General features: G+C 44.9%; 1 protein-coding gene across 1 annotated transcript; it reads right to left on the reverse strand.

Moving 5' to 3' along the window:
* Positions 1-1,476: 1,476 nt before the first annotated feature.
* On the reverse strand, positions 1,477-11,596 carry LOC125720549 (uncharacterized protein C4orf54-like). The gene is made up of 2 exons (XM_048996079.1): positions 6,534-11,596; positions 1,477-4,873 (listed from the first exon to the last, which is right to left on the reverse strand). The coding sequence occupies exon 1, from the start codon at positions 11,241-11,243 to the stop codon at positions 6,555-6,557; it is 4,689 nt and encodes a 1,562-aa protein (XP_048852036.1). The 5' UTR covers positions 11,244-11,596; the 3' UTR covers positions 1,477-4,873; positions 6,534-6,554.
* Positions 11,597-13,067: the final 1,471 nt, after the last annotated feature.

Consider the following 13,067-nt stretch of genomic DNA (forward strand, 5'->3'; position numbering starts at 1 on the left):
GTGCGTGTGTGTGTGTGTGTGATGCTCTTTGGTAAGCCAACTAAGAATATGGAACCTCCTTCTCACTCTTATTTCCACTTACGGCTCAGCAGCCTTGGGTAGGTGCAGCTCGTTCTCCTTGGGAATTGTGCTGGGGGGCTGTTGGCGTCATGGCAACACTTCCCGGTATGCTTCCACTGGGATGGAAGTCGGAGGTCCTTGGAAGTTGCGCGCTGGCCTACCGGGTCGTTGTTCCACAGGTCCAGTTAGGCCCAGCCTGGACATGGGGCAGTGATGCGTGCGCTGGACGGCAGAATGACACCTAATACCCATCAGGCATTACTGCTCTAATAAACACCGAGGGACATGCACGGCACTGACGCTCGTACGACTAATTAGGAGTGTTGGATCTCGAGTACCTCTCGCCTTTCAAGTGTTTTGGAAGGGTCACTCGAAGGAGCTAAATATACAGCTGATTTGGATGAGGTATGAAAAGGGTGGTGTAAATGTATGCATTCCTCAGACTTTGGATCAAACAATGAGTACGACTGTTTCAGCTCTCTGCAATGCTGACGTTAAACATCCTTTGATAAACTGTCTTTAAAAATAAGCTAGGGCTGTGTGGTCGGTAAGCGTCTTCTGGCCTGTAGCGTAATATATTGCTTGGCGCTAGATGTGTCAGACCCGTGACATCAGAGCCCCTCCCCTTGTTGTCGGGAGAGGCCTCAATGCAACAACTGGGCTTTAATGGGGATTCTTTAAGAGCAGAGGGACAACAGCTGGGTGCAGAGGGGTGCCTGTCACTCATCCCGTTTCCGTAGCAACCGCACAAACAAACCAATAAACTGACAGGCTGAACTGAACCTGCCAGCGAATAAGGTTTCACATACCGTTGGAAATCCGGCTTCTCTTCATGGTATAATCATCAAGATTCACATGTCTACAGCAATAAATTAAGTTATATATTACAGCGGGCACATGAGACTATTTACCTCGCAGCCTAAACTAATATCGCAAATGAACCTATTCATTTCCACACAAGCTTAGGAAAATTACCAGGGTAGATTTTACCCATAATTACACCTGAAAAATAATGTTGCTTATATATATATATATATATATATATATATATATATAAAACTTTAACTAGATTCTTGTTATCCTTAACCCCATCTGTACCCCCCCACCCCCCTCCCAGATTCCTTATAACTCTAACTGCAACTCGAACCCTTTCAACTTTCCCCCATTACATTAAGTCTAAATGAAACTGCAAGGCTGCTCTGAAAGCCACGATAACTATGTGGTGATGGTCAAGTTTGGTCAGACGCCAGCAGACGTAAATGTAACACTCAGGGGGAATCCGTGCGATGGCCGCGATCAGCACCTCCCTCTTTTCCCCTGGGGTTCATGGAGGCCGGGAGAGTAAACAGGTAGTGTTCAAAGCAGAGCGTGAAGCTGGGTGCAAACAGGAAGAGAAAATAATGATTGACAGGCAGGTGTGGTGGAATAGTACATCATTTAGGCATCGGTCTCAATGTACACCAGCTTGCAAAATCAACATATTCATTCTAACAGCACTTTTCTCGCCATTTCCCCTTGTAATTCCTCTGCGGAACCTCATTCACCAAAGTCCGTTTGCTGTCCCTCGTCTTTTCAAGGAATCCGTCGTTTCCCAGGAATTCCAGTTCCATTTGGCAGCACGATGTTGGCATCTTCGAGTGTCGGGAGAATGCCGCTTTCCAGACCTCTCCCAACCTATGCCAACCGATTCTTCTACAAAGCATCCTTTGAGGTCTTCACATACGTCTCTCCTACCTTCGCCACATTACATTGTCCAGTTCAACCTTCATCTCAAAAACACTTCAGGCCACAGTGTCTTTTTCACCAAGTAAACATTGGACCTTATAATTCTTTGCCCCCAAGCCCAAAACTTCAAACTGGAGGTTCGTGTTGATACAGGGGATTTTATACCTCTTCCTTTTTATGAAAGGGGTCCTTATCCCAGCAAGGCTTGGCTCACTGTACAAACTCTTGAAAACCCATGAACCACAAGTTTTCCCTAAACTCGATGCATCCAAACAATAATAGTTTGGGTTTTCACGGCTCAGATAAGGTGCACCTCACAGTAAAAAGAAATCTTGCCCAATAACAAGGCTGGCACAAAGTCAGGTACGATGTGAAACAGAAACAGGATCTGAGATTTAATGATTAGCAGCAGACTGACCTTGTGAAGGAATTGTAGGCACTTTTTCTTAATTTCAAGTGATGTACTTCCACCTTGGTTAACCAGGTATATGTGCTGCATTGCTAGGTTGAGACTGTAGTGAAACATTGATCCACTGTTGGTCTTTAGGTGCCTTCAAGCATTAAGATAGTAATTTTCTGTCTGAATGTGGATCTGGGGGGGGGGTTCACTCACATATACAGGTTTCATTTTGAGAAAAAACAACAACAGAAGCTACATACGGTTTCGCAGCCATGGGGCCTGAGAGATTAACGGTATTCCAAAGTGTGACATTCATTCCTTCTTCCAGCACACAGGGAGTGCACAGACCATTATGCACAATCAACCATTTCAAAATTACCTCAATATTTATGACAGCAGTAATTTCTATGTGTAAAAAAAAAACACAAAGAGAACACAGTTTATCACAACGTCCAGAGACCGAAATATTACAGTTTACATGACAATCTGCTGTGGCTGTTGAATGAGGTTATGCGTTTTATCAACAGTACTTGTCTCAATAGCTCCTATTATTAGGAAACCTCAATCTGAAGTTAAAAATAGATTATGGTAAATATAGCAGGAACTTCAGCTTAAGATCTTTCAAAGTGCAACAGTTTATTATTATTTTGTTTAATAAGGCGCTGTGCAAACCCATTTTGTGTCCTCGGGAATCGACTGAAAGCCACACTCTCACTGACAGAGACACATGGCGTGAGAGTGCTGGTTTTAAACAAAATACTTCTACAGGTTCTTCAGGTAAACGGACTGACCAGCAGTTTAGAGTACCTGTGATTCATTTTCATTTTAGTGTAACAAAAAAGAAAAACATAACACCAACCTATGCTTAGCTAACCGTGGATCTAGAAATGCTTCACGTTGGCCTCTCTTACATTGGCGGGACATGCTGCTTAGCATGTCAGGTGGCTCAGCAGTGGGACTTAAATAATACGCCACACAGTTTTCAGTTTTATTTTGTAAATAAAACTTGCTCAGCTCAGCTGATTACAGCCCCAGTATTATTTTTAATATTCAAGTTTGTTTTATTTCTCTTAAATTTTGTACCAAAAAAATACAGGTCGCCAGGAAGCCAGGAAATTCATTTCAAATTCTGAAAAATAGCCGGAGTATGCGTACATGGAAAATGTACAGTCGGAGTGAAACTAACCGGTAGAAATATGAGGTTGCTCGCCCACGTTTAAAGTTTTGCTCTTTCAAAAACCACCAAAGATGCTGGGTTATGTGAGTATGACCGCATTTATACATTATTAGTTTTTTGACCCAAATGCTTGACCTAATGGTTTATTTGCGGGTATTTTTTTGATTTCTGGCCTAAAATTCCTTGGTTGCAGCAGCCATCTTTTCAGATTCTCGGGGAATGGCAGTCCCATGGGCTAAATAGCTTCTTCCAGGGTTGCTCTGCCAGGTCTGATACCCCTCCTTTGTACTCAGACAGAGAGACACATGGTCATTTATAGCTACAGCGATAACCTTAACACATGCAAATTCACACATACACACATCCACCCTCTCTAGCGGCAGGTCTTCCCCTTATATGGGGGTCAGAGCCTGGGACCCATAGAGGAGACTTTCCCCTAAAAAGTCCCAGCAGGTGCCTCCATGGACCTGCTACTACTTTGGTAACTTTTGCCAAAGTAAAGGCACAGGCCCAACTCCCTGGATTCGGAGCCAAAGTTAGGCTGGAGTTCCTGCTGCTGAGAGCACATGCCATTCTGCAGTGCACTCGGCCCCTCATCAAACACAGGGCTGCACAGAGGGTGTCCATACTCACATACACACTGCTGTAACCCATGTGTCGTACACTGCCTTGTATCATGATAATGTACACTGCGGGGATACATGAGAGGTGGACCCTCTTCAGAGACCAAGGAGGGGAGAGGGGTCTGGCGCTGTGCTTAAGCCGAAGGGCAACGAATAGAAGCCGTCTGGCCCGAAGGGTATGCCACTGCCCCACTGCAGCCTGGTGGCAGCCTTCCCAAAAACAGAAGTTGTTTAGTGCGCAGGACAGCAATCTATACTGTTGGTTAAGCTTTATTTCACTCTGCAAAGCAGAGTTTGATGATTGCATGGGATTCCCCTGAGCTCCGCATTTCCCAGGACTGCTTGCATACTGTTCTCCAGAGCACGGTCACAACCATCCTATTGAGGTCTCCTAGAAAGCATCATCATTAGGCCATTACCATTCGGTAATAATGTCCAGCAAGTGTGTCTGTACTGCCTCAATTAAGCAGCATCGTACGAGGGTTTTTGCCAACCACCCAAAGACTATGTATCTACGAATGAAAGAGTAGGATTTGGAGTGTACTGGGGTGTACAGTTTCATTTGCTGCACACATACTCAAGATATTTTTTTTCCTGGCTTGTTCATGCCAACGAAGGTTGTAGTAATGGTGAAGTGACTGGCATGCATTACATTTTTTTAGCAATGGCTTTGCAACTTGGTTGCAACAGTCAAAGGGAAATTCGAAAGGGAGAGTTGGCTAAATGCGGAAGGACGGGCATAAGGGAATTGAGCAGGTTGAAAGAGGAGGTGCGACTGGGCGGGTCAGCAGTGGGACCTGACTGATGACCTCGAACCAAGCCGTGCCAGGATTGGCTCAAGAAAACCAGGCGATTGTGGGAATTGCAGGAAAACTTCATGGATTGTCCCTGAGAGACACGGAAAGCAGAAAGGAAGTGAATTATTAAATAAGCCCTCTGGTGTGTCACCTCATCATCAACTGAATAAAGGCCCTCTAATGCTTTCATAGAAGTAAATACCCGAACATTTGAGAAACTGTTCTAGTTTAGTTCTTAATAAATATGAAATACATTCCCACTGCGTCCTGCAACACATCTGTTATCCTATTGCAGGATGCCGGAAAATGGTGGCCATGTATTTACAAATAACACGGAAACACTGCAGAGGCCCAAATCACAACAAAAAACAGTTATGAAAGCAGAAGTAGGGCAAGGCCAATATGGTGCTCTTGAACTTTAACTTACTCTGCCCAAAATGTGTTTTCCTTGACATGCTGTTGATGCCAGCAGAAGGTTCGTCTCTCATTTCGACAGACAGCGCAAGTTATTTAGCAAGACTTATTATTAACTAATGACTGCTGGGACGCCTTATGTTCCGGACAGCGAACTCAACCGGCTTTTGTGTTCCCAGGGTTACTATGAGTGGTTTGTTTATGTGAATGGGCAGTACCAGTGCCGGCCTTCTGGCCCAGGCTTCCTGACAGTCCCGGCCTATTAAAAGGTGACCTCGGTGCAACAGCCAGCCTCTGATGTCTCCCAGCAGCTGAAGCTCTTCCTGCATCAGCACAACAAATGCTCGGCACGGTGTGACCTTCTCTACCATGCTCCCCCACCCCCCACTGCCCAAAGTCGACCCACGCGGTCCTCTGACACACCCTCTTCTACCGCAATGCCCGCTGGCCTACCAGGGTTATGATCTGACCTTGGTTCTCGATCTAGCTTACATAAACAAATATCTTCACCGGGAATTAGGCTATTCTTTCCAAGCAGGATGCGTATGTGGAAATACGGCTAAATAAAAGCACCATTAGAACATGACTGCCCTTGAATACCGTGGTCAAAATATTAATAACAAAGTTTATACTAAAAATGTGAGGCTTGGTTTCTTCCACAATATGATGACTTTGAAACCAAGGTCGTCAAATAGCATCATCTCTTCAGGCATTGGAACTTGCCACGCCAGTACCACAGACACTACTCCTTGTGCAAGTCTTACATTGCTGCTATGTACTTTCTACACTCGCCCACGAGGAAAGGCATTGAGTGTGATATGCTTACTGGATGATGGTGGGATGACTTGAGCAAGCTAATACCTCATAAACAGATAAGCAGCTTTTCATATAATCAACTTGGAGAAACAGTTGCTGCAGATAAAGTGCCTGTTTGCAGAGTCTTAAGGAGGAAGCGAAACCAAGCAAAACAGACTAAGATACAACTGTCCAACACTAATAAACATGGAAACACCCAAAAGATTCCACCAGAACCATAATGTACAAATTAAAATGGATACGATGGTCAATATTCTGAATGATTCTGCAGGTGATTATATGATGATATTATTCTCATTTTTCATTCTACACTAAAAAATGAATAAATACATTCAAAAGACCTTTGCTTCTGATCCCTTCCTTTAATACACACAGCCACGCCGTTCATATCTCAGTCTGATGGATATTGTGATTATGATTTTGTTAAAAGAATAAAATACGCACTATAATTCTGATCATTGCAGTGTGTCATAAAAATATCTCAAAACTATGCATACAACAGAGAGATCAAGAGTACTTACATGTAAAAAATCACCTGCAGTTTACCTGTGCTCTACAACAAAACTCATAGTGGTTCCATCAAACGATGGTGGAGCAATGATTCTTGGGCCTTGCTGCGTTGTAATACTGATGATAGGCTTTCCATCAGAGGGACACTGGATGGCCTCGGAGCCCCTGCCGGTGATAAACTGGGGTTTGGTAGCGCCTTGTGGGCACCACCTTGTGGGGCTACAGTAAGGGCTCTCCCAGCATACCGCGTCCATTGACTGCCCCCCATGTGTGCCCTCTTGGCTGGCGAGCTTGTCTACACCGCTGTCTGTCTCTGGTGGCGTTTGGCTGGGCAGCATGGCCGTTGAGGGCATAAAGCCTGGGTAGATCATGTAGGCAGGGCTATATGAACTGGGGCTGAGTGCCAGAGGTGAGACGGACACAGGAACGGGAGTCACTGATGGCTGTGACATGGGGACATCGACATACTGTCTGGTCTCGGGGTCAAACAGCCTCCTCGTAGTTGGCTGGACTGGGGTATCCACCAGATAATAGTGCCCTGTGGTGGGATCTAGTAGCATCTTCCGTTGGGTCTGCTGGAAGGACTCGGCCGATGGTGTCGCCGTTGCCGTAGGCACTGGTTGTGAAAAGCAGAGGACCTGTGGTTGCACACCTTGTGCTGCCAAGGGCAGGGAGTGATGGTAGATGGTAGCAGTAGGGGAGTCTGGGGACCGTGTCTCTGAGATGACAATTTTGTTGGCTGTCGGCCTGCTGTGTCTCCTTGCGTTGGCTTTGGTAGAGTGACTGGCGGGGCTTTGGTCCTGGTGCTTGGCACTAGTGGATGACCATGTACTAGTCGACTTGTTCATCGGCTCTCTGCCGGCGTGACATTTAACGGGTATAGTCAGGTAATTCTCAGAATCACAGAGGGCCGACTGGTTCCCTTCACTGGAACTGGGCGTCTCTTTCTCCTCTGCTGCAGACCTAGCTTGAGATATTTTTAATGACAGAGGCGCTTCTGGGCTTTTAGAGGCAGAGCATTTGGTACGAGGATGTGCTGACGACATGAGAACTTTATCGTTGCTGTTACTGCTGCTGATGATCCTAGTTTTATCCCCCATCGGGAATGCTGTTTTGCTACTGGAAAGTCCGCTTTGATGAGATGCTACTCTAAATGAATGTTTTTCCTCTTGATTAAATGGGATGTGTAACGTTTTAAGAAATTCCTTTTCTTCTGGAGTGGGAACAGCAGGCAATGTTGGGGATGACTGATTTGAGTTTCGGTGGGAGTTTGCTTGGATTAACTTCTCGTTACCTGCCGCTGCGCAACCAGTCGGGTTTCCGGGCTCTGCTCCGCATTCCGATTTTCCTGTAGTTAATTGTTCCGCACTGGTAATAAGTGAAAGTACGTGGCTGTCTGTAACTGGCCTGGGGGCCTGGATTTTACGTTTCCATTCATTCCGATCGAAGACGTAGAGCTGTTCCATCGTTTTGACCGCTGCCCTCAGTTTCTCTATGGCAGCCTGGTTAGCCACTTTCGACTCGGCTTTCCTTTCACCTGCGTCAATGACCTTTTGTTTAGTGGTAGCTAAAGGAACTCGACCCGTCGCACGTTTCACTAGTATGCTTCTATTTTTAGCGTCGTCTGCAGGCACGAGGGAAGATGACGTGTCAACCTCAGGTTTACCCTCCGCAAGCCTCTTCCACGAGACTGCAGTTATGTTCTCCAGTTGTTTCGCGTTACTGTTTGTGTTCACTGACTGACACTTGATAACTAGGGGCGACAGAGATGCTGTGGTTCTCATGGGTTCTTCCTTAGATGCCTTCTGCTCCACATTTGAATCAGCTGCGCCTGCTGGTTTGTTTTCCTGATTATCGAGTGAAACAAAGTGATAAGAACTTTTGACCAGCTTACGCACATCTCTAACCTGGTAAATCGGAGGCTGCATCTTTCCCTTGGTATCCCTGATGTCTCTGACTATGAAATGAGGCACTTTCTCCATCATCTCTCCCTTCAGTGATGTGATAAGCGTTTGGCATTTGGAGTCGCCGGCCGACCTTACAGCGCTGGTCCCACTGGACACTATGTTCGGAGTTAGCAGGTTAGCTATGTTGAACGGATTTGGTTTGTTGTCCTTCACACTCCGCAAACTTATTTTGATTCCAGGCGGCTTTGACGGCACAACACCGCTTGTGGCGCCAGTGCTATTGAAGCTCAATCTGGTGTCTCTTAATTCTCCTTGCCCAGTCATGCTGTGGGGTGGGTGTTTATTCTTCGTTTTCGCCTGTCCCCTGTCTTTGCAGGGAAGCTGTATGCTTGGCAAGAATAAGTGGGACATTTTAGTTAGTCTGCTGTTCCCCGTTTCGAGGTCTAAGTTTGCTTTACCGAAGTTGTCCGTGAACGACGTTAGCTTCTTAGCTGGAGTTTTCTTACTTTCCTGTTCCTTTCGAAACTCCAGCCCGTCTTCCCTCCAGTTCCGAAATGCACTGTTGTGGCTACGGTGGAGGGTGCTCTTGGTCGCCTCCGAAGCTCCTATCTTCGTGTCTGCCGGCTTTTCCTTTGCTGCCTCGCTGTTAGGTTCAGGTGAAATAGTTAACGATCCATCTCTTTGCCTGTTATCCTTCGGCTCACATGAATTGCTGTCCACTATGTCTCCGAGTTCGTCCAGAGAAAGGATAGTAATCCCTGACCCTGTCTCTAACATCTTAGAGGCTTGCCTTTGTAGGTCCTCAGTCTCCTCCGCGGTGACCTTCTCCCTAGGAATTTCATGGTCTTTGCACAGGAAGCTTGGAGACAGAATTGGGAATGTGTCCGATATCTCTCCCCTTTCCATTTTACGTTCCTGTTCAAACTGCATTTTCTTCGAAATGACATTTTTCAGAAGACTGGAGGCAAATATGGACTTTTTCTGCGTGTCATCCATGGCCTCCCCTGTCTCGCCGGTCTGATGGCTGTCCTCAGTTCCTGGCTCACTTGGCATGGTGCTTGTAACTTCATCCGCCGAATTTGATCCCGCAGCATTTTCCGCAAATTTCACATGCCTGTCTCTGTCGTCAACAGTCGCCAGTATGTTACAATGAAAATTCAGAGTCTCTGTTAAAGTTATCACCTCACTCTGCCCATCGCCCACTTTGCTCTTTACTTCAATTTTCTTCGTGGATGACGATGTGCCACTGGGATCAGGCAGGCTGCTATTCAGAGCGAAGATCTTTGTCTGGGTTCCTTTCTGACTGGGTAACGGTAATGCGTGTTTGCCTTTTGTCTCTGAATTACTGTTTATTTCAAACGTCGAAGCTGAACTTTTGTGGGACATTTTTTGCTCCCTTCCCTGCGTCAGATTACCGCACTTTAGATCAACAAATGCAGACCACCTGTTCAGCCCCAAGCCGTGTTCTGAAGCAGATGACTCGCTGGAGGTGCTGAAATTAATCGCATCGAAGTACGGACAGGCTAAACTCCGAAAGGCCCTCGTCGTTAAATTGCGCACCTCCTTATCCGCATCGTCCATTTCGCTTATTGAACTGGATGCCCCACTGGAGTACTCCGCGATGTCTTTCCCCTTTAATTTACTGCCAATATGCAGGCGGCCAGGGGCCGGGATAAAACAGTTCGACCTGTCACATGTTGCCTCTGCTTTTACATTTTGGCTTTTAAAAACGTAGCCGTTCAAGTCTCCGTCGTGCTTAGCACAGTAATGCAGGTTTTCATTGTCCAGGCTGTTGCGCCTGTCGTTTATAGCCCTGGAAGCGGTTTTGATTGACAGATGGATCTGTCCCACAGAATTCCCACTGCCGTTCTGGTGCTTTAACAGGATTTCATCCGGACTGGCGCATTTGTCCAAGTCGCACGGATCGTGTTCTTGCTTAGTGCTGACTGCCGCCCCGTTAGTACGACACAGGAGCGTAGTGTTATTAGATTGTCCCTGGTTGTTTTTCAGTTTCGCCAGAGTCTTGTCTTCTAATACCTGCGCTTCCTCGATCGTCTCGTCGCTGTCAAAAGAAGCGTAGTCGACGAATGAGTAGACCCGGTTGTCATCTTCAATGTCCCAGCAGGATCCGCCGCCGAAATCGTAGTCAACGTCGTGGTCTAACTCTAACAGCTGTATCTCATGGGTCGTGATGTAGTGAGACTCGTCCTCTGCGCAGATAGGGGTGCAATTTTCCGATAAAACCACGCTTACGCCGTCGTCCGATTCACTTTTCCTGGCCAAATACATATCCGTGTAATGCAATTCTTCAATTTCAAACGAAGTATTTTTTGTGTCGTAACTTTGCCGCAGATAGTCCCGTTTATGCTCCCCTACAGCGTCCCGTTTGTCGGCTGGAACTTCGTCACAGTCCCCGAAATCGTTAGGAGAGTCCGGGGAAGACGCAGTTTCGGACGAAAGGTTACTCGCTGCTCTCTTTTCGGGTCTGACCTGCCCGGTATGTTCATCATTATTATATTTACAGTCATTGGTGGGGATGTAAGCAGCATGTTCCCTCCGATTGCAGTCGACTGCTGTCTTGTCCCCTGAAATCGGCGCGTCATTATTGCATTTAATTATAGCCAGTTGGTTCCCCTCCCCGGTAAAAGTAACTTTTACAGTTTTTGTACCTTCCGCTTTCATGGCAAGCAAATCATCCAAATCCACGTATTTCGATTCCTCCTGTTGCGTCCCGGGATTACAAAGACCCTTGTCGGACTGGAGCTTTCTGTAAGGACTGGTGTCTCCTCGGTAAGTTTTCTGGAGCGCTTCCATTCGCTAGGTTCCCCCGATGTTGCAAGGTCTTTGTTGTTATAATTTTAATCCGGGACGCTTCTGAGACGAAAAAGAGTGAGACACAAGTCCCCGGGAATCCCCGCTTCACTCCCCGGTGTCCAGTGGAACAACCGGAGTCTTCTAGTGGAGTTGTCGCTCTGCTCTGCGCCTCTTGTCCACAGTTGTTTGTGAGGCGCTCACGGCTGTCATTTCGGATGCCTTTGGTAACAGTAGCAGAGGCGGCATTCCAGCTGCCTGCCTCATATAACAGGACACAAAGCATATGGAAATTCTTACTTTTGCTGCAGACGAGACTATGCCGTCAACCGGGCACCATTTAAAAGCCACACTCTCTCATTGTCTTGTGCCCTTTGCAAATCTGGCATTACTGGGGATAACTCAGTAACTGGCAGCACTAATGGTAAAAAATGGTTATTCATAATTTCCTGGGAGCGTTTTACGATGTGTCAATTAAGAAATATTTTAAAGAGCTATTTTAATCGGTTTGTCATTTAATACTCTTTACTATATATATATATATATATATATATATATATATATATATATATATATATATATATATATATATACATACATACACACACGCGCGCGCGCACACACACACACATATAGTGACGGTGATGAAATGCAATAAATATTATTTTTCCTTATTCATAGTATTATAGTGATATTGTACACATGAATTTAGCTGTTTTATTAGTTCTTTTTATTAATCCTGGGATTTACTTTTTAAAGTGCTTGTTTTCAAAATCATAGTTTAACATTCTCAAACAACACGTATTTGCTAAGATACGAAGAGATCTGTTTTTCAGCTTATTTAAATTTCTTCGTCTGACAGTCCTCTGGTGCAACTAAGGATGAGCAGCAAAGTTTGAAGATTTCTTGTTATGTTTGCGTAATGGAAACTATCGTATTGCGCCCAATAATAGCCTACATTACAATTCAGTGTTTAAAAATATATTAGGTTTTAGGCAATATGGTGTAAAGCTAGTACGTGTAATGCATGCATGTAAAACTCGCAAGTATAAAGTTCTTTACCAATTATTCGCAAAAAAATATATAAACAATTTGATAGGTTACTTCGACTTTTTTGGGTGAAATATTTAGTGCAAGTTCAGCACCCGAATCAACGAACAGCTCCCTGTCTTAGAAAAATTCATCTTCTGCCGAAAATAATTCTTTTTTTTCTATCTAGGCATATATTATTAAATACAATAGGCCTCTAGGGTTATTTCTATAATTTATATACAGATAAAAGATCTGTTATAGCACAAATAAAAATATAGATAAAAAGAAATCGAATTTATAGGCCTACTTATAGTTGCGAAAGTATCTGCGATATTTTTGTTCCTGATTTTTGTAAACGCTGTATTTTGGAGTGATGCAGTGCTTCCAATATTCTTTGATACAACGTATTTTACCAGTTACGCAATCAGCCGTCGTCCTCGATTAATCTCTGGCATTTTCGTTCATTTCAATTAATTTCATTGATAGTATATCACAAACATTACAATCCATTTGTTATGGAACAGTTATTGCTATAATGGATACAACACATTGAACAGATTGTTATTAATTATTATCACTTACAAGTTGCTGTGTAATAGCCTAGGTCATTTGTACGAACAACGCAGTTATTCCTGAACAACACAGATGAAATAATGCGAAGCCTGATATAAATGCGTTTTTGAAATGTAAACGTAAACTCGATCATCTGCAATCCGTAACTAGGTAATTTTAGAACCTTTACAGACACGTAATAATCGGCTCGCCGTCGAAACGATTATACAGAATTTTAAGCCA

The sequence above is a fragment of the Brienomyrus brachyistius genome, chromosome 25 (assembly GCF_023856365.1).
Source record: "Brienomyrus brachyistius isolate T26 chromosome 25, BBRACH_0.4, whole genome shotgun sequence".
Lineage (NCBI taxonomy): Eukaryota > Metazoa > Chordata > Actinopteri > Osteoglossiformes > Mormyridae > Brienomyrus > Brienomyrus brachyistius.

Excerpts from the sequence above, each read along its gene's own strand:
- LOC125720549 (XM_048996079.1), bottom strand. The coding sequence starts at position 11,243 with ATGGAAGCGCTCCAGAAAACTTACCGAGGAGACACCAGTCCTTACAGA.